At 39.0% G+C, this 23,307-nt stretch overlaps 1 protein-coding gene across 2 annotated transcripts in view; it reads left to right on the top strand.

The window, feature by feature from the left end:
- Nucleotides 1-23,307, top strand: part of TSPAN13 (tetraspanin 13) — a 39,921-nt gene that overhangs the window by 12,154 nt on the left and 4,460 nt on the right. Inside the window, exons 2-6 of one of the 2 annotated variants that reach the window (XM_067746224.1) lie at nt 9,965-10,132; nt 11,127-11,207; nt 12,069-12,182; nt 13,497-13,610; nt 20,736-21,857. In XM_067746224.1, coding sequence (XP_067602325.1) covers nt 9,965-10,132; nt 11,127-11,207; nt 12,069-12,182; nt 13,497-13,610; nt 20,736-20,810 — 552 coding nt within the window. In that variant the 3' untranslated portion in view covers nt 20,811-21,857. Of the gene's footprint in view, nt 1-9,964; nt 10,133-11,126; nt 11,208-12,068; nt 12,183-13,496; nt 13,611-20,735; nt 21,858-23,307 lie in introns of those variants that run through there. The other variant, XM_067746223.1, reaches the window with a different exon arrangement.

Below are 23,307 nucleotides of genomic sequence, written 5' to 3'. Positions count from 1 at the left end.
TTTTGTATGATTCACTTTTCTTTGTTTTAAAGAGAGAACAGGAAAGGTTGGCGCTTCCTGTTCATAAATAACATTGCTATCAACAAGTTAACAGATCCATAATTTGTTTTTATCAGCCTTCTGTCTCCCAAAGGAAGGAAACTATTTGTCATAGGTCTAAATTTACTTTCTATTACCATTGGTCTCATAAGGAAACTGTTGTTATTATTAAACAAAAAATTCATGCAGTTTCTTTGTCTACCAGGTTCTAGTTACAAGCAGGCTTTTTAATTATACAGTTAGAATCTTATTGGAATCCATAATTTTTATATCACTCATTTGGAAGACTTCACATAATCCCATTCTCTTCAAAATTACAAACCAGCCATAACATACAATTACCACTATTCAGAAATAAATTGCTTCATTATTACCTTTAAAAGGCTCCTTCTTAGTAAAAGTTAAAGAAACACTGATAATCAGATCTAATTAGAGGCATATCATAAAACTTTAGGTGTTGTTTCTAATTTAAAAAGTTAATTATGAGTACTTGGGGATTTTTGTTACAGTGTGTTAGAGACAGCAGTCACACCCAAAAACATTTATGTTTTCAATTTTGCTTTATTAAAAAATCCAAACAGGGCTTCCCTGGTGGTGCAGTGGTTAAGAATCTGCCTGCCAATGCAGGGGACACAGGTTCGAGCCCTGGTCCGGGAAGATCCCACATGCCGCGGAGCAACTAAGCCAGTGCGCCATGACTACCGAGCCTGCATTCTAGAGCCCACGAACCACAACTACTGAGCCCCTGTGCCACAACTACTGAAGCCCGCGCGCCTAGAGCCCGTGCTCCGCAACAAGAGAAGCCACTGCAATGAGCAGCCTGCGCACCGCAAGGAAGAGTAGCCCCCACTCACCGCAACTAGAGAAAGCCCGCAAGAAGCAATGAAGACCCAATGCAGCCATAAATAAATAAATGTTTAGAAAAACCCCAAAAAACCCAAACATATTTTGGGGGTTTATCATAAAATTGAGTCACTTAAGTAAGTTTATGTTTGGACAGTTTCTCTGTTGTGGTAATAAATGAAAAATTTGTCTTTGATTGGACAGTTAAATCATGTTCTCTTCCACGTTACAAATGAGAATGTGTATTTAGGACTCGGGTACCAGAAGGAGGTGATAGGGTGGTGTCAAGATGCACACGTGAGTCTTCCCAAGTATGACAGACCTAGAGCTTCACTTTCTGTTATAAACAAGTGGAGAGTCAATGAATTACTACCTACTGTCTTCAGGTCTCTACCACCTTCATTTGAAAGCCTTCCTTTTTCTTAAGTGGGTGCAAATTGTAGGGGAGAATGTGAGCAGTACCTGGAGATGCACAGTTGGGAATTAATGTGAAATATTTGAGAGACAAATGAGAATATCTTGATGCGAGTAGCCATGTTTGGGGAATTGTGAGGAAAAAGGTTGGATGAGGCAAGTTGGACAGATTTACAGAGGAAAGCAAAGCGGAAGAATTTAGTATTGGTGTTCCAGTAAGAAAAGGGTTGTTACATTTTCAGGCTACTTGTAACTTGGAAATGCTTTATGTGCACAGAAAGTAATATGGTGGACTCATGTGATCCCAACAGCCTGATTTCACAAATGTCAGTGTTTTGCTATGTCTCTTCCTAAGAGGTTCAAAGTTATAAAGGGCCCCTCTCTGTTCCCTTTCCATCCCCACCAAAAGTATCATACTCACTATCCTAAAATCAGCATACGTCATTTCTATGCATGTTTATATATGACAATTTGATCTGGTAATCAACCACAGAGAAAATATAGTGGGTTTTTTTAAAAATAATTTATTTTTGGCTGCGTTGGGTGTTCGTTGCTGCGCATGGGCTTTCTCTGGTTGCCGAGAGCGGGGGCTACTCTTCCTTGCTGTGCTCGGGCTTCTCATTGCGGTCGCTTCTCTTGTTGCGGAGCACGGGCTCTAGGCGCGTGGGCTTCAGTAGTTGCAGCGTGTGGGCTCAGTAGTTGTGGTTCGCGGGCTTAGTTGCTCCGTGGCATGTGGGATCTTCCCAGACCAGGGCTCGAGCCCATGTCCCCTTCATTGGCAGGTGGATTCTTTTTTTTTTTTTTCTGCGGTACGCGGGCCTCTCACTGTTGTGGCCTCTCCCGTTGCGGAGCACAGGCTCCGGACGCGCAGGCTCAGCGGCCATGGCTCACGGGCCCAGCCGCTCCGCGGCATGTGGGATCTTCCCGGACCGGGGCACGAACCCGTGTCTCCTGCATCGGCAGGCGGACTTGCAACCATTGCGCCACCAGGGAAGTCCTAAAGTGTTGTTTTTGTGTTTGCAAACTTATGTAAATGGTCTGTTTTATCAATATTTATACAACTTGTTTTATTTTTATGTTTGGAATTTATAGATTTAATAGAAATAGATTAACACTTGTATACTACTGTGTGATCACACCAGAGTTTGTGAATTCCCTAGTCTTGGTGTTTGAGGTTGTTTTACATTTTTTACTATTACAACCAAGGCTGCAGTAAAATCCTAATACATGTATGTCTGGCTGGGGACATGGGCATTTTTCTTGGATATTAACCTAGAAGCAGAATTGCTGGGTTAGTAAGAGACACGTATCTGTAACTTTTTGAGGTGCTGCCAAATTGTTCTGTAAAGTGCCTGCAACAGTTGACACTTCTACTGGAATGTGAGTTCTAGGTTCTCTGCATCCTCGTGTCATCAGGCTTAATGTTTGCCAATCTAGTGAATGTGAGATCCACTCTGAGGTTCACTAGTGAGTACCTCATTGTTCTAATTTTTGCTTTCCTGATATATAATGAGATCTAACATCTTTCATTTGTTTATTGGCCTTTTGGATTCTTCTTCAGTGAACTGCCTCTCATTACCTTTGACCACTTTTCAGTGTGCTTTTTGTCCTTTTAAATTGATTTGTAAGTGTTCTTTAATATATACTTCTGTGCTGGAAATATCTTCTAGTCCTAGGCATATCTGACATTTTTCTGTTTTTTTTATCATATAGAATTTAAAATTTTAATGTGAGGTATAGTTTGGTGGGTTAGAACATGGATTCATATCGCAGTTCTATCCCTTCCTTGCTGTGTAACCTTGAGCTAATTTCTTAACATCTCTGTGCACAACTTCCCCCATCTGGAAAATGGAGGCAATAGTACTACCTACGTCTTAGGGTTGTTGAGAAGACTGAATTAGTTAATAAATGTAAAATATTTTGAATACTTCTTGTATGTAGTAAATGACATATTTGTATTATACGTGCTTTTGGGGGGTCTTGTTTAAGAGTGTTTCTTTAACCACAAAGGCAAAATATCTTTCTGTATTTTTTTCCCCAAAAGTTAAAATTTTGCTTTTTATATTTAGGCTTTAAATCTATGGCATGAGGTAGAGATTACTACTATTATTTTTCAAAATGGGAAGGTAGTTGTGGAAGAGCTATTAATTAAAGACTGCTCTTTCCCTACTGATGTAGAATTCCATATCTCATCAAGCCCACACTGTTGGTTTGTTTAGTTACTTGATTTTAATTACCAAACCATTATAATAAATTCTGATGTTTGTTTGGATTTTTTTTAACTTCTTTAGTTCTTTTAGTTTTATTTATATATTTAATTTTACTAAATAAAAAAAATAAAACACATTCAAAAGCTATAGAGTCAGGCTCAGGTTTTGAAGAGCATGGTGAAAGCAATAACAAAGACAGAATTTGGGACAGTTAAATGTGACCACTGACAAAGATTGATTTGCCACTAGGAGCATTTCTTATGCAGGGTGCTAGTGACAGTGTAGCTGGGCTGAGAAAAAGTGCAGCAGACACAGGCCTTTCTCTTTAATCTTCTTAAAAATGTTCCTAGCTCTTTGATGACATTTATTCTTCCATGTAACTTAACGGATCATTGTATAAATTTTTACCCAAAACCATGAGACTTTGACTAGAAATACGTGAAGTTTGTAGGCTAAATTGGAGGTGAATTGATGCTCTATTATAACGAGTGTTCCCACCATGAACATGATAAATCTCTTCATTTAATTTAGGTCTTTTCCATGTTCTTCAATTCATTTCATAATTTTCTCCATGGATGTGTCGTAATACTTCTTTTAGATTTATTTATATGTACGTCATATTTTGGGGACCTATTACAAATTGCTTTTAAGGAAGTGCATGAAGAGATTTGGAGGTGCATCAGCATGCTGTTGATTTTGTATAGTGACCTTTCTGTGACCTTTTACACTGGAAATACAGCTTTCTGGAGGTCTAGACATGCAAGGATCTTAGTTCAGCTTCCCGCTTCTGCCTGGTTTAAAACCCAAGTCCTTCCCCTTTAGGGACAGTTCTGATCTGGGAATTCCTTTGCACCCTCTCATGGCCACACAGTGCCAGTTGTATGCTTGCCGTCTGACTTTCAGTTCTCCTTTCCTTTCTGGCCTGTGGGAATTTCCCATAGTTTCTCTGCACTCAGCTATATATATATAAATATACATATAAATAAATATATATTATTTTAAAAGTTATTTATCTTTTTTTTAATTAATTTATTTTTGGCTGCATTGGGTCTTTGTTGCTGTGCGCGGGCTTTCTCTAGTTGCGGCAAGCAGGGGCTACTCTTCGTTGCGGTGCACGGGCTTCTCATTACGGTGGCTTCTCTTGTAGCGGAGCGTGGGCTGTAGGCGCACGGGCTTCATTAGTCGTGGCTCGAGGGCTCTAGAGCACAACCTCAGTAGTTGTGGTGCATGGGCTTAGTTGTTGCACGGCATGTGGGATTTTCCTGGACCAGGGTTGGAACCCATGTCCCCTGCATTGGCAGGTGGATTTTTAACCACTGCACCACCAGGGAAGTCCCTCAGCTAAATATTTAAATAAAATGTTGTCTTTTTCAATATTTTAAAGTATAAGTAGCAGGAAGGACTCAGTTACGTGGGTAACTCAGTTGCCCAAGTTCTATGGTAGGATGAGTAATACTCTTCTCCCACCAAAGTTTCACATCCTCATCCTTAGAACCTGTGAATATGTGACCTTATATAGCAAAACGGGCTTTGAAGATGTGATTAAATTAAGCAGCTTGAGATAGTCGATTATTCTGGGTTACTGGGGGCCCTATATAATCACAAAGGTCTGTATAAGAGGGATGTAAGTGGCTTATACTCAGAGAAAGTGATGTGCTTAGAGAAGCAGGTTGCAGTCTGAGAAATTTGAAGATACAACACAGCTGGCTTTAAAGATGGAGAAAGGGGATATACCGGCCAAGGAGTGCAAGTGACTCCTACAAGCTAGAAAAGGCAAAGAAATGGATTCTCCCCTAGAGCTTCCAGAAGGAATGAAGTCTTACTGACACCGTTACTTTAGCTTAGTAAGACCCATGTTGGACTTCTGACCTCCAGAATTACAAGAGAATACGTTTGTGGTGTTTTAAGCCACTAAGCTTGTGCTAATTTGTTAAAATGGCAATAAGAAAGTGATACATCCTCTCAAATGTTTTTGAAGGAGAGGTGCCTAGTATCATTGACGGGGATGACTAAAACTATATTAGAGACACAGCAGAGCGAACTTGGTGAGGAATACTCTCGAGTGAGAGGTACATAGAAGGGTGCAACCTTTTTCTTCTCCTACCTAGAAAAAAAAAATCAGAGCAAAGATACTTGTGAATGTTCTAGATGATGTTTTCAATAACAGCATAAAGCCTAGTCTGGAAGCTAGAACTTCTTATAGAAGTGATAAAGTGCCCTACCCCCCTTTTAGTTATAGACATTATTTTTCAAAGGGGAAAAGATTCTCATTATTAATACGCCTGTAACTTGGGTAGCTGAGAGAGCAGAGAGCAGTTTTCTCCTTTTGTTGAAATGCTGCTGTTGTCAATAAAGGATTTGGTTTGCTGGGAGGGTACTGACAAGGGATACCTGAATAATTCACTCCAGCTACATGGTAGGGATTACGTTGATGGTAAAATATCACGCAGCTTTCTGTAACATGCATTCCTGACTTGTTCATCTCCAAATGCGAGAATTGTTTTGCGTGGGCTGCTGTGACAGATTACCACAAACATGGTGGCTTCAAAACAGCAGAAAGCTATTCTAACAGTTCACGAGGCCAGAAGTTCACCATCAAGTAAGTGGTTGCACTCCCTCTGAAGGCCCTAGGGGAGAATCTGTTCCTTGCCTCCTTGCCACTTTGTCTCTTCTGTCTTCTGGTGGCTGCCAGCATCCCTTGCCTTGTGGTCACATCACCCTCTGCCTCTGTCTTGATATTGCTGTCTCCTCTCTCTGTCTCTACTCTCCCTCTGCCTCTCTCGTAAGGATACTTTTGATGACACTTAGAGGCTGCCTGATAATCCAGGATAAGCTTGTCCCTTTTAGACCCTTAATTGAGTCACATCTTTTGCCATGTGATATAGCATTCATTCTTTTGCTGTATACGGTAATATTCAGTTGGGGTCACTTTTCAGCCTACTATGTGTTCTGTTATGGTTCCTTTGCAGTCTTTGATGTGTTCTGTTTATCTGGATATTTTTGATTATTGTTCTCTACTCTGACCCACTTTGTAAAAATCTCTGACATAGCAATGATTTGTCCCATTGTAGTTTTTCATTATCTCCTACATTGAATTCTAGAATGAGAGTCAGCGAGCTGCAGCCCATGGACCACATCCATTCCATTGCCTATTATTGTACAGCCTGCCGACTAAGAGTGGTTTTACATTTTTAAATGGTTGAAAAAAAAATCAAAGGAACATATTTTATTTCATATGAAAATTATAAGAATTTAAATTTCAGTATTTAGGGGTAGCTTTTCTCTGGCTTCCATGTGTAGTGGGCACCAACCATTTGTTGATGAATATTTAACTCGTGATAAGAATTTCGTTAATGTTGTTAAGGATTTGGTACAATTCCCAAAGGATTCTTTAAAACGGTGGGTTAGAAGAATTTTATGTGTCATATTATGCACGCTTCTGATCTTTTTGGCCCTAAGACTCAAAGAAATATAGGGTAAATGTCCTGCCCCTGAATTTAATTAAGTTAGTAAATAGTCATCACACCCAGGACTTGAAGCTGCCAAGTGTTGGTTAATTTTATATGTCACCTTGGCTGGGCTGTGATGCCAAGATGCTTTTTCAAGCATCAGTCTAGATGTTGCTCTGAAGGTATTTTTTAGTTGTGATTAACATGTACCCTCAGTTGAGTTTAAGTAGTTATGGGCCTCATGTACGATATGAAACATGAAAGCATTAAGCACAAAGACTACGTTTCCTAAAGGAGAAGGAATTCTGTCTCAAGACTGTATCACTGAAATCGTGTCAGAATTTCCAACCTGTCATCCCGTCCTACACATTCTGGACTTAGTGGACCCCACAGTTCCATCAGCCAGTTCCTTCAAATAAATCTCTCTCTCTCACTCTCTCTCAATATATATCCTATTGGTTCTGTTTCTCTGGAGAACCCTGACCGATACAGCAAGCTGCTCTGATGTGTTGAGACTGTGGACCATCTTCAGTGTTTGTTGACTATGCTAAGCATCGCTCTCTCCCCTCACTGAGGTGAGGCCCCTCTGGCATTATCTTCCTCTCCTTCCTTGACACCTCCTTCAGGCTTCTGCCTTTTACACCTCGTGAAAGGAAATGTGTTATATTCGGGTATAACAAAGTCAGAAATAAGCTCATTTGTGATGCGCCCAAGGACTTTTTCTCAATCCAAGATTGTTTGAAGTTGTGAGAAGACTGTGAGTTGATAAAAATGAGACAGAAGCAAATGGATCTGCTGAGAAGAAGCATTTGAGAAAATGAGGAGGACTAATTTCTGGGTAGCAGTATTTGTGAGAAGTTTTTCCTCTTCTCCCTCTAAAAAGAAAAACTTCCTCTGTGTACTAATTCAGTGGAGAACATCAAGTCCATATAACTCCATAACTTGTTCCTATCATGCTATAGATAGTTGCTTTCATTCTCCAATTTTGCTGCTTTATAATAAATGGATAAAAATACAAATAGCTGGGCTTCCCTGGTGGTGCAGTGGTTGAGAGTCCACCTGCCGATGCAGGGGACACGGGGTCGTGCCCCGGTCCGGGAAGACCCCACATGCCGCGGAGCGGCTGGGCCCGTGAGCCATGGCCGCTGAGCCTGCGTGTCCGGAGCCTGTGCTCCGCAACGGGAGAGGCCACAACAGTGAGAGGCCCGCGTACCGCAAAAAAAAAAAACCCAAAAAAACAAATAGCTGCTGTATTTGTCCATATTTAGCCATTTTACTTGTATGTCTATACATATAAGAAGTTTTACATACCAAGGCATTTAAAAATTGTGTCTGATAAACAATGACTACACTTATAAAAAATTACACATTTGAGTATAGAACCATTTGAGTGAGTGATGATTTATTTTGTATCTCAAAACAAAGTTTATTAAGCCTTGAAGTGGTGCTAGAAAGTTTATTTTACATACTTTGATTCCTCCCAACAAGGTATTAAGCTGTCAGCTTGCTCCAGGAAATGGCTGACTCTCGATTGACTTGAAGATACTGTCTCTTCCCTGTTCCACCCTCCACCCCGCCCCCCCATACCTATTTAAGTTGTATCTTCTATCAGTTGATTATAATCTTTATATGGCATGCTATTTAAGTGTTATTTTAAAGAAGTAACTGTAACTTTGAGTTTTACAGGTAATAACTGATTGAGGCATGTGTTTTACCTCTTACACTTGATTTTGTTTTATAAGAATATAAATTAAATGATTGGGATGTAAAGTAATTTCTTCTTGCTCAGAATGCCATTTTTACTCTGAGTAGCTAAAATCTCTTATACTCTTTTCATCCTAAAAGTTTTAATAGTCTCTCTCTATGTTTGAATTCTCACAGAATAGCCAGTGATATCTAAAGCAATTCATTTCATCAACAATATTGTGAGATATTTTGACTGTTCCAAAGGCGAGGTTCTGTGATAGGTTCTGGGGATAAAGAGAAGTGAAAAGATGGGGTCTCTAAGTTGCTCAGAGACTCCTAGGAGAGACAGGCTTGGAAACGAATGTTAATGTGTTGAAGGGAACAGTGGAACCATATTTGAAGAACAGAGATTGCTCAGAGAATGGAGAGATGAATTTAGTTTGCTGGGGACTGGGAAGGCAGCACAGAGAAGGTTACAGTCCGGGGCTTTTTTTTGTTGTTGTTTTTTTGCAGTACACGGGCCTCTCACTGTTGTGGCCTCTCCCGTTGCGGAGCACAGGCTCCGGACGCGCAGGCTCAGCGGCCATGGCTCACGGGCCTAGCCGCTCCGCGGCACGTGGGACCTTCCCGGACCGGGGCACGAACCCGTGTCCCCTGCATCAGCAGGCGGACTCGCAACCACTGCGCCACCAGGGAAGCCCCAGTCCGGGGCTTTGAAGGAAAGATATGTGATTTCCACGTGAAGAAACCAGTATGTCGGACTGAGATGTGTTGGTGTCTAAAAGTTTTACATACGCTATTATTTCAAAAGCTTAAGTAGAAATCGTTTAGGTTTAGTAAGCCAGATGGCCTCTGAGGCTCCATAATAATTTTATAGATTATTGTTTGTGTTTTAAAAACACGGCCAATGGGCTTCCCTGGTGGCACAGTGGTTGAGAGTCCGCCTGCTGATGCAGGGGACGCGGGTTCGTGCCCCGGTCCGGGAAGATACCACATGCCGCGGAGCGGCTGGGCCCGTGAACCATGGCCGCTGAGCCTGCGCGTCTGTAACCTGTGCTCCGCAACGGGAGAGGCCACAACAGTGAGAGGCCCGCGTACTGCAAAAACAAAAAACAAAAACACGGCCAAGGATTAATATAACTTGTTAAGACAATACTATCTGTGAGATCATGTGTGTATTCTAGTATTGAGTGTTAGCAATCATTTGTAAGATACTAAGTAGGTGCCTGAAAAATGTTCTTGATATTAATACATAAATTGACGCTTTTCCTCTCTTTCTTCTCCCCCCCCCCCCATCACTGCCCTTTGTGGTTGTTTTTGCAGTTGGTTAGTCTGCTGCTCATTGGAATTGCAGCGTGGGGCATCGGCTTCGGGCTGATTTCCAGTCTCCGGGTGGTCGGTGTGGTCATCGCAGTGGGCATCTTCTTGTTCCTGATTGCATTAGTGGGGCTGATCGGAGCCGTGAAACACCATCAGGTGTTGCTTTTTTTTGTATCCTCTTTTACAGGTGGGATTTATACCCCACCTGGGTTTGCTCTTATCTTACTGATTACTCCTGTGATAACTACAACTAATTTAAAATAACCATTAGGAAATTAATTGCCAGAGAGCAACTCCTGGCAAGCATTATGCGTATTTGTCCAACCAACATTAGGAACATTTCTTAGGGTTAAGTTATTGTATGTTTACATATTCTCTCTCCATTTCACATCATGACGAATGTATTCTGCAAGTTCAGTATCATCCTATTTATGTGTTGCAAATTCAGTTACATTGAACTGATTCAGAGACTTGTATGTCCTTTCCAAGTCATTAATATTTGGTTGAGAATTTCACAATGTTTTTTTTAAGAGTTGATATTAAGAAAGCTTACATACATTTATCTCTACTTATTTCCTTTTTTATCTATGTAAGAATTTTTATTTTAATCTAAATGAAATTATAATAGATCAGCTTTTTATTTTTATTTATTTATTTTTAATAATTTATTGAAGTAATAATTTATTGAAGTATAGTTGATTTACAATGTTGTGTTCAATTTCTGCTGTATAGCAAAGGGACTCAGTTATACATATATATTGTTTTCATATTCTTTTCCATTATGGTTTATCACAGGATATTGAATATAGTTCCCTGTGCTATACAGTAGGACTATGTTGTTTATCCATCCTATGTATAACGGTTTGCATCTGCTAATCCCAAACTCCCAATCCATCCCTCTCCACTCCCCTCCCCCTTGGCAACCACAAGTCTTTTCTCTATAATAGATCAGCATTTAAATAATTATTGTTAGTATTTTTCTATATAATTATACCTACAGTGTATTATCAAAATAAAAATTACGTGTATTCTTCTTGCACTTTCTCTAAGTGCCATTTGGTCTGTTTTCTGGGTGACTTCCTTCTAGGGAGTTGTGAAGTTGCCAGTAACTCTGTTTTATGTTATTTTAAGCATTTCCAGAGCTTTCCTTAACTTTGATTCTCAGTACATGATTATTCTCTTACTTGTATTTATTGTCCAGTTTTCCGTATCATGTGCTTGTTTAGCCCTGAACCAGGAGCAACAGGTAAGCAAAGATTTTTTTTCTTTCTACTTTATTATACCACATAGTACATGTAGGAAGAAAGGGGGAGGAATGATTGGAATATAAAATAATTTCTTCTTGTTCAGGATGCCCTTTCACTCCACATAACTGAAGTCTTTTGTTCCTCATTGCTTTAGTGGGGCTGCTTACAGCCCTAAAACACCACGTGTTGCTATTTTCTGCATCCTTGAAGTAGGATTTTGCCCTCACTGGGTAAAAAGTGCTCCTGCTAATGGATATTCACCCAGTCTTTCCCTACTTCTATGCAATGAAACATTTGCTCCAGAATGTTTGTGGTTTCATTCTGGCAATTATTCTCTTCAAACTCTAATTTGTTTGAAGAATATGGGTCTCTCTTTTGGGGCAATGGAAAATTTGTCTTGCTACACTCTGAAAACTAGTCCTTTGACCTAAGTGCTTCTTTTAAATCACGTGTGAACGTGAAGACGTTTTATTCTTGGGATAGAAATCACGCCTTCTTTTCGTTACAGATTGAAGTGTAACCCTTTGAAAAGTTTTGATGCTCTTATAAAGAGTATTATATTAGGTGCACTCAGTTTTAAGAGTTGCAGGCACCAGCTTTATACATTTTATGCAGGGATGACACTTTTTTTTAAGATTTTTTTTTTATGTGGACCATTTTTAAAGTCTTTATTGAATTTGTTAAAATATTGCTTCTGTTTTATGTTTTGTTTTTTCGGCCACGAGGCATGTGGGATCTTAGCTCCCCGACCAAGGATTGAACCTGCACCCCCTGCCTTGGAAGGTGAAGTCTTAACCACTGGACCTTCAGGGAAGTCCCAGGATGACACATTTTAATGTATGTTTAAATGCGTTTTCTAGGGTCAGCTTTTGGAAGTTGGTTGGAACAATACAGCAAGTGCTCGAAATGACATCCAGAGAAATTTAAACTGCTGTGGGTTCCGAAGTTTTAACCCAAATGACACCTGTCTGGCTGTAAGTACAAAGTATGAAATGTTTTTTGGAGATGTATTGCATACAGATGAATAATAGTTAACATGGAAGAAGTGGACTTTCTGATGCTGAATTGCACTTTTAAAGTGTTTTTTATATACCAGCATTACATTCCGTGTACACTATTGTATCAATTATCTGTTCTCAAATATCCATTCTGAGGATACTGAATATTCCAGGGCCCAGCCAGACACGGATGCTTTTGGTTCTTTGCCCCTAATTCCTTCCCAGTCAAATCCTCCTAGAACAAGTTGTGAAAGAGAAATAACAGCAGATCAGCAAGTAAATATCTTGGTTTGGAAGCCTATCAGGTGGTAGGAGGGGAGTGGTCTGTACTAAATTGGGCTTCTCAACCAGCTAAACATCCCCAGGGTGGAGGACACAAGGAACCACCCTCTTTCCTCTCTCCCTTCTTCCCCATCACAACTTCATGCCCTTTCTCTCTGGGAGCTGAGCTAGCGATAGATCAATTAGAGCCTTCCTGTTGCCCCAGGCCAGACCACTGACCTCCCAAGTCCAGCCCAATCCCGTATGGGGATGGACTTGGAGCTTGGAGCTTGGCTCTCCTGGGAAGTTTACATGGGTTCATATTTTGGGGAAACTCCTATTACCCCCTCGCTGAGCCCTGAGCTGGACATCCCCTCGTTGTGTCCTCTTTTGTGGGTTATTAGTTTTCTATTGCTATATAATACATTATCACAATTTTAGTGGTTAAAACAACACCCGTTTATTGTCTTAGTTTCCCTAAGTCAGGAGCCTGCATATAGCTTAGCTAGGTCCTCTGTTCATCAGGATCTCACCAGAGTGAAGTCAAGGTATTGGCCAGGGCTACAATCTCGTCTCAGGTTTGGGGTCTTCTACCAAGCTATTGTTGGTTGAATTCAGCTTCTGGTAGTTGTAGGACTGAAGTCCCATTTTCTTTCTGGTGTCTCTAAGTTCCTAGATGCTGCTCAGGTCTTAACTATACAGCCATCTCACAACATGGCATCAAAGGCAGTGTGAAAATCTCTTCACTTTATTAAGACAGTGTCTTATGTAATGCCACATAAACAGGAGAGTGACAGTGCATCATTATTCACGAATCCCATCCACTCTCAAGGGGTGGTTCTTCAGGGCATGTACCCTGGGGGTGGGAGTCTTAGGAGCCACCTTACGATTTTGGACGCTACTAAAGAGCCATGGCTCCAGGTTGGATGTGATATTCCAGACAGTCATTTTTATGTGGTGTTTTTTTTTTTAATCTGCTCATTATAAATGTACGTTGAAATAAAAGTTCTTTTTTGAAAATCGATACAGAGCTGTGTGAAGAGCAGCCACCAGTGCTCACCCTGTGCTCCAATAATAGGAAAATACGCAGGAGAAGTTTTGAGATTTGTTGGCGGCATTGGCCTCTTCTTCAGTTTTACAGAGGTATGTACAAAGAACTCGATATCTTCCATGCTTTGTCGTGAGATTCCTGTTTTATAGGGCAAGGGGGCATGGCACTTAACTTTTGGAATGTATCAATGGATGTTTTCACTGGGAGCTAGTACTGTAATAGGAGGAGCTGTGGCTTGAAATCAGGCATCACAGATTTAGCACTGTTTATACAGGGTGAAGTGCTTGATCATTAAATTTTGTAAAATTAAATGAAGATATTAGACTGGGTTATCTCTTGGGTCTCTTCTATTTCTAGAGTTGCATGATAAATTATAATTTTAGATATAATTTTGGAATAGGTAGGACATTCACATTGTTTAATACATCTATTAATGTGTAATATGCATACATTTATATATAGGTATGCTTTGAAAAGTTGCCTTCCAACCCTATCCGCACTCCCCTTTGTTCCTAGCCTTCTAAAACCTGTAGGTAATCGTTGTTATTAATTTCTTACCTATATAACATATATTTGTTATATTAATATATTTACTGTATTAATACATTTATATAAATGTCTAAGCAAAACCACACACATATTATTTTGATAATTTTTGAGGAATGCTAAGTCCTCGTTGTCTTTATTAAACACTCAATAACTCTGGACATTTTTGATGCATCTGAATTGGCAATATGTATTTAAATTAAAACTTTTTTCTTTAACTCATCAATTCTACTTGCAGTGCTTTATTTCATGGAGATAATTATATAACTATGTAAAATGAATACACAAGAATGTTTATTGTTTATAACAGCAAACGTTTGGGCCAGCTCATGTTTGTCAATAATGAGCGGGTGAAACTAGAGTTTATTAGACAAGAGCAAATAGTTAAAAAATGCACTGTCTGGGTTGGAAACCTAGTTCTCCTGCTTTATTAACTGTGTGACCATGGGCAAGTTCCTTAATCTTTCTGTGCTGCTGTTTCGACTTTGCAAACAGGCATAATAATGGAAAGCCCCTATTTCATAGAGTTGTTTTGATGCTTAAAGGAGTTTGTATATGTAAAAACATGTAATAGTTAGAAAAATGCCTGACATAATGGCAAGCGCTGTGTGTGTTAGCTGTCATTTTGTAGACGTGAGTAAATTATTGATGTACAAGTCCCCATATTATACCCCCTTAAAAAAAGATGATGAGACTCCTGTGATGGCTGTGTTAATTGCCCATGTCACACCTGTTTTAAACAAAGAATAGCATGTGTAGAATAATGCTATTAAGTAAGATTGTGCCTATAACTGTGGAAGTATGTGGTAGGCTATTGTAAGAATGAGCATTTATCTTTAAAAGGAAATCAGAAAAATCTGAAGTATTTTGTATATTTGAAGTTTACTGTGTCATTTAATTTCTTGCACATTTGATTTCCCCATCAGTATGTCCCTATAATAAGTAATTTCATGGTCAACTTCCTTGTATATATATTTTTTTAATCTATATTCCCTAGTTTTTCTTTAGAGTATACCTCCAGAAGTAAAAGATGACATTCAGTATATGGGCATTTTAAAAGAGTTTGATAAATATTGCCAAATTGCCTTTTGGGGCAGATTCTACCAACTTTTGGTTCAAGCACTAATTCTCGATATTTTTATCTTACAAAATACTTGCCAATTTGATAGGTAAAAATAGTATTACAGTTCTGTTTGCTCTTTTGGAAATGTGACTAGTGAATTTGAAAATATTCATGTATTCATGTGTTTTTGGACCACTGGTATTACTTCTTTTGTGAATTGCCCACCTACTGTCTGTCCTGATCAAGGACCTTTGGATCGCCTGTAACTCAGTCTATGCAAAAAAGGGGAATTTTGTAAAAGAATAGGAGAGTGGGCCTCAGGGGTAGAAGGTTGTTTAGAAAAGAGACCTCAAGGCTGGGGCTCACCGGGTGCTTTTAGAAACCCAGGCGCCCCAGAAAGTTGCCCACTCACCTTTTATTTCCTCCGTTCCCTTCCTGGCTCCCTCCTCCTCTCATCACTCACTCTACTTGGCTTCTTTGTCCTGCTTTCAATTTCTTTTGCATTTACTTAACTTTTTCATGGTTTTTAAATAAAATGTATAGGTTTTACTTTTTATGTGGTTCAGTTTATTGCTTTTTGCCTATATGGTTTATCCAGTTGATTTTTATGTTTAGAAGGCCTTTTCTCATTTTGATTATATATGTTAAAAATGATTAAAGAAAGCAGTTTAGGTGATACAAACAAAATTTAACACTTCATGGACAGTCTCCTTTCAGAGAACTGCAAAATAAGGCCGAAGGCGAGGAGCTTTTATAGGTTAAAGAATAAGGAAGGGAATAATAGAAAATATCTGATTGGCTGGGGCCACATAGTCAGTCTTGTTTGGGGTGAGAAGGCCCAGAGCTGGCTTGGCCTTTGGGGATTGGCTGACTGAATATATTGCACTTCCGGTCAAGAGGAGCATTTACAGGGACACAAAGGTTACCCAAGTTTCGGTTTGCTGATGTGGCACCCTGGATAAGAGCAGCTTCATCTTGGGCCTAGAAATTTATTTCTCTCTGTATAATTAAATATAAAAATACAAAAAAATGTATTTTTTGTTTTATCAAGGTATAATTGACAAATAAAATTGTAAGATATTTAAAGTGTATATCATGATGATTTGATATACATATACATTGTGAAAGGGTTCCCCCTATCAAGTTAATTAACACATCCATCACCTCACATATATACCTTTTTTATTTTTTTTGGTGAAAACGTTTAAGTTCTACTCTCTTAGCAAGAGAGTAGATTGTACAGTACAATACAGTATTTTGTACAGTATTGTATTGTACAATACACTTGTACAATACAGTGTTATCAACTGTAGTCACCACGTTACACATTAGATCTTCTCATTTTGATTGTGTGTGTGTGACATGTATTGAATTTGTGTATATAATGTATACATTACATATATATGTATAAAATGTATGATTAAGATAGCATATTATATATACGTAGATGTTTGTGTATATTGTATATTCTAATTCAGTTTCTTTTTCTCCCTTTGAGAATGAAAAAGCCGTACATGGCTGTTATTATCAAACTGGAGATAAAGACCAAGCTTAGTATTCACTTTTTTTTTTTTTTTTTGGCCTCACCACATTTGCGGGATCTTAGTTCCCCGACCAGGGATTGAACCTGGGCCCCCTGCAATTCCTCCCAGGAGTTCTCATTAGTATTCACTTTTCAAAAGAAGTTTTCACTGACATCCCTTCCTACTCTAAGCATATTTTCACTTCACTTTTTCTCAGGAAGGAGCCATCTTACTTCTGGGTTGGTCATGGCATTGATTCAAGAAAATGCATATACCGTTTGAAAACAATCCTGTGCATTTTCCCTTTCTTTCTTTTAAAATAAAACATGGATTTAAAAGTTAAAAGAATTTGTCATAAAAATTTAAAAATATAGGTGGGAAAAAACCAGAATGAGCAATCTGCATACACTCCATTAGCCAGAGTCAGTAATGATCAGAATTTCGCCACATGGTTTCTTTTTTATAGCTGGGATTTATTTTGAGAATTTAGTTCTTTTGAGCAGCTCCATCTTCTTCTCATCAGATCACACTGCCTTCAGCTATGCATATATTATTTTAAAAGGAGGTTATTTATTTATTTTTAGAGCAGTTTTAAGTTCACAGCCAAATTGAGAGGAAGGTCCAGAGATTTCCAGTATCTCCCTGCACCCACACAAGCATAGCCTCCGCACTGTCACCATGACTCACCGGATGGTGCATTTGTCACAGCTGATGAAACTACATTGGCACATAATAACACACAAAGTCCATAACCTACATTAGGGTTCACTTTTGGTGTTGTACAGTCTATGAGTTTGGACAAATATCTCCATCATTATGGTATCATACAGAGTATGTTCACTACCCTAAAAATGCTCTCTGTGTTCTGCCTATTCATCCCTCCCAGCCCCCGCTGTCTTCTAAAATATTAATCATTCAAGAATATAAACTCATGGGTCTTAGATTTGTAAGGTGTTCTTTCATGGAGTCCTGCTCTGAATTTATACACCATGTCCTTTTGAAACCTAGCTAGAGATTTTTTTTTTTTTTTTTTTCGATACGCGGACCTCTCACTGTTGTGGTGGCCTCTCCCGTTGCGGAGCACAGGCTCCGGACGCGCAGGCTCAGCAGCCATGGCTCACGGGCCCAGCCGCTCCGCGGCATGTGGGATCTTCCCAGACCGGGGCACGAACCCGCATCCCCTGCATCGGCAGGCAGACTCTCAACCCCTGCGCCACCAGGGAAGCCCCCTAGCTAGCGATTTTAACAGTAATTTATCCAACCTGATATTTTTTGGATAGTGACTATTTTATAGGCTCTCTCACTTTTTAAATTTTTATTTTATTCAATATTTCACAGAATCAGCGATTCTCAGAGTTTGAAGGGATGAGACTAACTAGCTGATGATTTCCTGACGTAGATGAAATAGAAAGATTTCCTTTGAACTAATTGTAATACATGCAAATAAATTTAAACCATCAAAGAAACATTGATTTAGAATCCCCCAAAAAAGTTATAACAATTAGTACATGTGCTTTGTAGAAAATTTAGAAAATACAGACAATTATGAAGCTGAAAGAGTAAATGTATCTACTAACTAAAATTACCTCCTCAGAAATCATTAATATTTTGTCATATTACCTTCTGCCTTTCTATATTTAATAAATATAAAATAAATAACAAAGGACATGCCTTTTGCACACTGTGTAGACATTTCATAGAACTGTACTCTGGTGACCTCTTGCATCCTGGGTGTAGGTTCTAGAGTCAGCAGAGTTTATGATTGGGTCAAAGTTACCCTTGAAAATCTTTAAATCATGAGCACCTTTGTAAGCTAAAAATCCAGTAATTATCTAACTTTGATCTTTTTGCATTTTGGGCATGACCTTTTCATGCTCTCTCTGGGTGTGAGGAGATAGTGGTCCAGCAATGGAACACAAGAAGAGGTGGTTTCGTTTTATCACAGCTTAATTGGAGGAATTCTGGTAAAACGTGACTCCAGATTATGAGTATTTTATTTACCCGACAGCTTTGTTTCCCCTAAGAACTGTAACTTACACCATCGGCACGTATTCTGGGGTGATTATAAAAATATTTGACAAACTCAAAAATTCTAACCAGAAGTTCCCTGTGTGCCGGTATTTCTGAGGCAGGGTCAGGGAAAGGATGCTCGGGCAGGCTGAGAGGTGTCAGAGAAGTAGCTGCTTGATAACAGGTGTGTAAGTACTTCAGTACTATAATAACAAGCATGGCTGAAACGGTAGGTGGAATGTTGTTAGCTTGAGAATGGCCTGTAACACATCTGATTCTCATATGAAACAACATACGTAATTAAGAGCTTGGATCCAAGATTTGAATCCTGGTTCTGGCACTCATGACCTGTGTAGCTATTATCTAGTTATTTAACCTCTGGATGCCTCAATTCCCTCACAGTTCGTATCATATAGGGTTTTTGGTCAAATTATATGAATTTGTGAAATGTGAAGAATAGAGCCAGTCACAAAGTACTCTTCATAGGTTTAAGTAAATTCCTTCCCCCTAACCCCCGTCATACAGACACCAAACCAGACTTTCCACTTCCTTAAATTAGACTTACGTTTCCTTGATTCAACACAAAGCATAGTTCCATCAGCCCTTACATGTTATAATAAACATCGCCAGTCATGAGTTTTATAGTAACTCAGAAATTATTATTGTGGTAAATGGAGAAAATTTTAGATTTACCACAATTCTCTATACGTAGTTTCAAGAGCTAATGAGTAGTTATGAAGTCAAGTGAACAAAATTTAGATTAAAAGTTGGCACAGGTCTGAAACGGGAAATATAATTTGAAATTCATTTTGTTCCATTAAAATTTTGCATCTTATTCAGTCTAAGAATTTTTGGTTATTTTAAATAAATCAACTTTGAGGTAGCAGAACCAGAATGAACACATTTCTCAATTAAAAAAAAGGCAGGTTATATTGGTTAACTCGTTAGTGAACGTGGTGTGAGAAATGGCACGATAACTACTTATTACTTTTCTAAAAGTATACGTCCCCCTCCCTTGGAGAGGTAGGAATTATGACATTTTTTATGATCTGTGTTGGAAAATGTATTTATGGTAGGATTTTTGTTATTGCTTAAGTTTTGCCAAACTCTGTTTCTGATTTAGCAAAATCTATGATTTTTTAGCTATTAAGACATTTCAGTCTTATTAGCTAACTTGTATCACTTTACTATTGCCACTCTAACAAGTAATCACAAATGTAGTAGCTTAAAGCAACACAAATTTATTGTCTTATACTTCTGGAGGTCAGAAGCTTAAAATGGAGACTCATTCTGGAGGCTCTGGAGGAAACCTCTTTTCTTGCCTTTTCTAGCTTCTAGAGGCTGCCTGCACCCCTTGGCTCGACTTTGGCTTGACTTTTCTTCATCTTCAAAGCCAGCAGTGTTGCATCTTCTCTCTCTGAATCTGCTTCCCAGTGCTTCTGTCATGACATCACCTTTTGACTGTATCTCTGATTTTTGTCCTTCCTGCTTCCCTCTTTTAAGGACCCCTGTGATTACGTCACAGAGCCCACCCAGATAATCTCCCTGTCTCACGAGCTTTAACTCAGTCATGTCTGCAATGTCCCTGTTACCACGTAAGGTTGAATATTTGCAGATTCTGGGGATAATGGTGTGGACAACCTTGGAGGGCCATTATTCAGCCTACCACAATGTTCCTATTACTTTTTCTTAGGATCTCTAATTTGGGTTACATACTACTTTTTTTTTTTTTTTTTTTTGCGGTACGCGGGCCTCTCACTGTTGTGGCCTCTTCCATTGCGGAGCACAGGCTCCGGACGCGCAGGCTCAGCGGCCGTGGCTCACGGGTCCAGCCGCTCCGCGGCATGTGGGATCTTCCCGGACCGGTGCTCGAACCTGTGTCCCCTGCATTAGCAGGCAGACTCTCAACCACTGCACCACCAGGGAAGCCCCATACTACATTTTAAAAAGAAATCTCTTCCTCTTTGAACAAATAATACAAAGTGCTTCAGAGGTTCCAGATTATTTTGCTGATCAACTGAATAAATACACACAACTGTTACCTTCTCTTTCTTCTTTTCTTTTTCCCGTTCCAGATCCTGGGTGTTTGGCTGACCTACAGATACAGGAACCAGAAAGATCCTCGTGCTAATCCTAGTGCATTCCTTTGATGAGAAAACAAGAAAAATCTTTCATATTCTGATCTTGTACATTTCCTCTAAGTTAAGCTAATTTGCCTGTTTAAGGAAACAGTATATGAAAAATTACATAATTGACAGTGAATGATATATTTTTATGTTTCTCTAAATGTTTTTCTTTTTCCATTGCTGAAAAAGTCTGAAACTTGTGGTCTCCTCTGAACCTCAGTGGTACCTTGTAATCTACTGTTTTTCACAGTGTCTGGCACTGTCCACTGTGGCCTTTCTTAGCGTTTTTACCTGCAGAAAAACTTTGTATGGCACTATTGTGTTGATCATATTGTGAATCTAAATGTACATCTCGCTGGAATAATTAATTGTATGTGGCACTGTGCTGTGTAGATAGTTCCCACTGGAAAAAAGAGTTGAAGTTTATTAAAGCCAGAAAGTATGAGATTCTATTCTGTTAAGTTCAATAAGGGAAATCTAAATTCCCCAATTTTTTTGTCCTTTTATTAGGAAAGATGTTGTGGTGAAAATTGTTAACATAAAAGTGATAATTTAGTTCTAGTAGTCCTTCTGATTACACTAATGTACTCTAGAAATAGCTAGGTCTTTAGGAAATTGTGGTTTAGTTTTTGATTTTTACAGGTAAGTGCAAAGGAGAAATGGTTTCATGAATGTTCTAATATGTAACATTTGCCTTCAGCCTTCAAAATGAAATGAGTTTGAGAAATTCAGAAAGTATATCTGTATAATCTTGATATTCTTTTATAATAATTTGAAGTCCAAAAGACTGCCTTTTTAATCAAGTTACTATTAATGCATTGGCCCACATAGCAAAAAGATATTTGACTATCTTACAAATTCTAAATACCTTTTCCGTGAAATTTCTCTGTATTGTCACAGCAAGTCATCAAATCCAAGCGTATTTGAATGTGATCTCCCATAATTTGGAATTTAAATAGTACCGTGGTTCTGTATATTATGTTAAAAAATTAAGTATGGAAACCTTTCTTCGTCTATGAATGTTTGAATTAAAAGAAAGTAATGGAAGGATTGATAAATGAATTAAGTGAAGTGGAATTCTTCTCTTTTTTGCTTCGGGTTCCCTTTGACTGACCTAGAGCTGAGTGTTGCTATTTCAGTGTATAATCCAGCCATGGAATTAACTTCCAGCACCAGTAGTCATCCCAAAATCTTTTCTTGAAATGTTTCAGTGTCTGATATTTTCTCCATAGGGAAAATTGTTTTTTAAAAGAGAAGTCGCTCATTTTGGGGGGAAAAATATGTAAAAGTTCTTTCCTGTTACTAAAAATTACTAATTTCCTGTCTTGTATTTTATGTAGTATATGGTATTTCATTAGTAATCGTTTTGATGGCTTTTAGACCAAGAAAGAGGATAAATAGTTAATCTATAGAATTTTAGAGCATTGAGGGTGGGTCACTTACATGGCTCTGGAAGACTGGCTTATCTTTCAAGAAAACTAAATTCCCTTGGTGCAATTCCCATGCTGTTGTAGGGGAAGAAAAATAATTTTTTCTCTGTTCTTCTGAGTTCTTGACTGAGACCCCGTGTAGCAAATGACAGATAACAAGAGAAACAACAGAAATTTATTAACATGTATACCTCATGTATACATAGGAAATATCCAGAAAAACTGATTAACTCCTCGAGATGGCTCAAGCCATCATCTTAAATACCATCTTCAGCTAAAGGCAAAAGAAAGGTGTGTGTGTATGGGAGGGGGGCTGTCAGGAAGCCAGTTATGGGAGGTTACTAGGAAAGACACAGTAAATAAGGATAAGGTTTTTTTTAACAGTTTTAAGCCAGTGCCATTGATAAAAGAGTTTCTTGTGATTTGGAATCATCCTTTTCTTCCTGGTACAGAGAAGGAGACACCTTCACAAATGGAGATTTAAGTGTAAATTTACCTTACAGAAGAGTAAATTTCTACTCTGTTTTCAGAGCTTCTCCTGTCTGTTCTTTCTCAAAAATAATCAACTCAAAATAATCTTAATGCCGAAGAGGCATATTGTGGGGTGGCGTATTCTGCCCTCCTTCGATTTCATATTGAGCTCTGGGCGACCGTATAAGTGTTGCCACTTGTACCATAAGATGAGATTGTAAGTGACTCATGAAAGAAGTGAGATTTTTGGACTCCGTCTTCCTTTAAGGCATTTTGTATTTTCCCGGTTTGCTTTGTTGCATTTTGAAGTTTCCATGAAGTTCTGGAATCTCCTACTAGAATACTTTTCTTGGTGCGAATGATTTTATGTGGCAAGGGCTGTTCCAGAGAGAACCAACCCATAGCCTTGGTTTGTGCTCTAATTGCAATGGCCTTATTTAGGTCACCCTAGTTACAGACCAGGGACTGAGAAGCAAGAATCTTTAGGACTACTAAACTCTGAATACTGTCCCGAGTTCCGAATGGCTGCTGGTGAGCCTGCCGAGGTCAGGCTGATCCCAGGATGACAGGAGGGCCACTGCCTCTTGTGCGCAAAATGTTGCCACAAACACATTTTGTGT

This window comes from Pseudorca crassidens, chromosome 8 (assembly GCF_039906515.1).
Source record: "Pseudorca crassidens isolate mPseCra1 chromosome 8, mPseCra1.hap1, whole genome shotgun sequence".
NCBI classification, from domain to species: domain Eukaryota; kingdom Metazoa; phylum Chordata; class Mammalia; order Artiodactyla; family Delphinidae; genus Pseudorca; species Pseudorca crassidens.
This window is presented reverse-complemented; position numbering and strand designations above follow the sequence as displayed.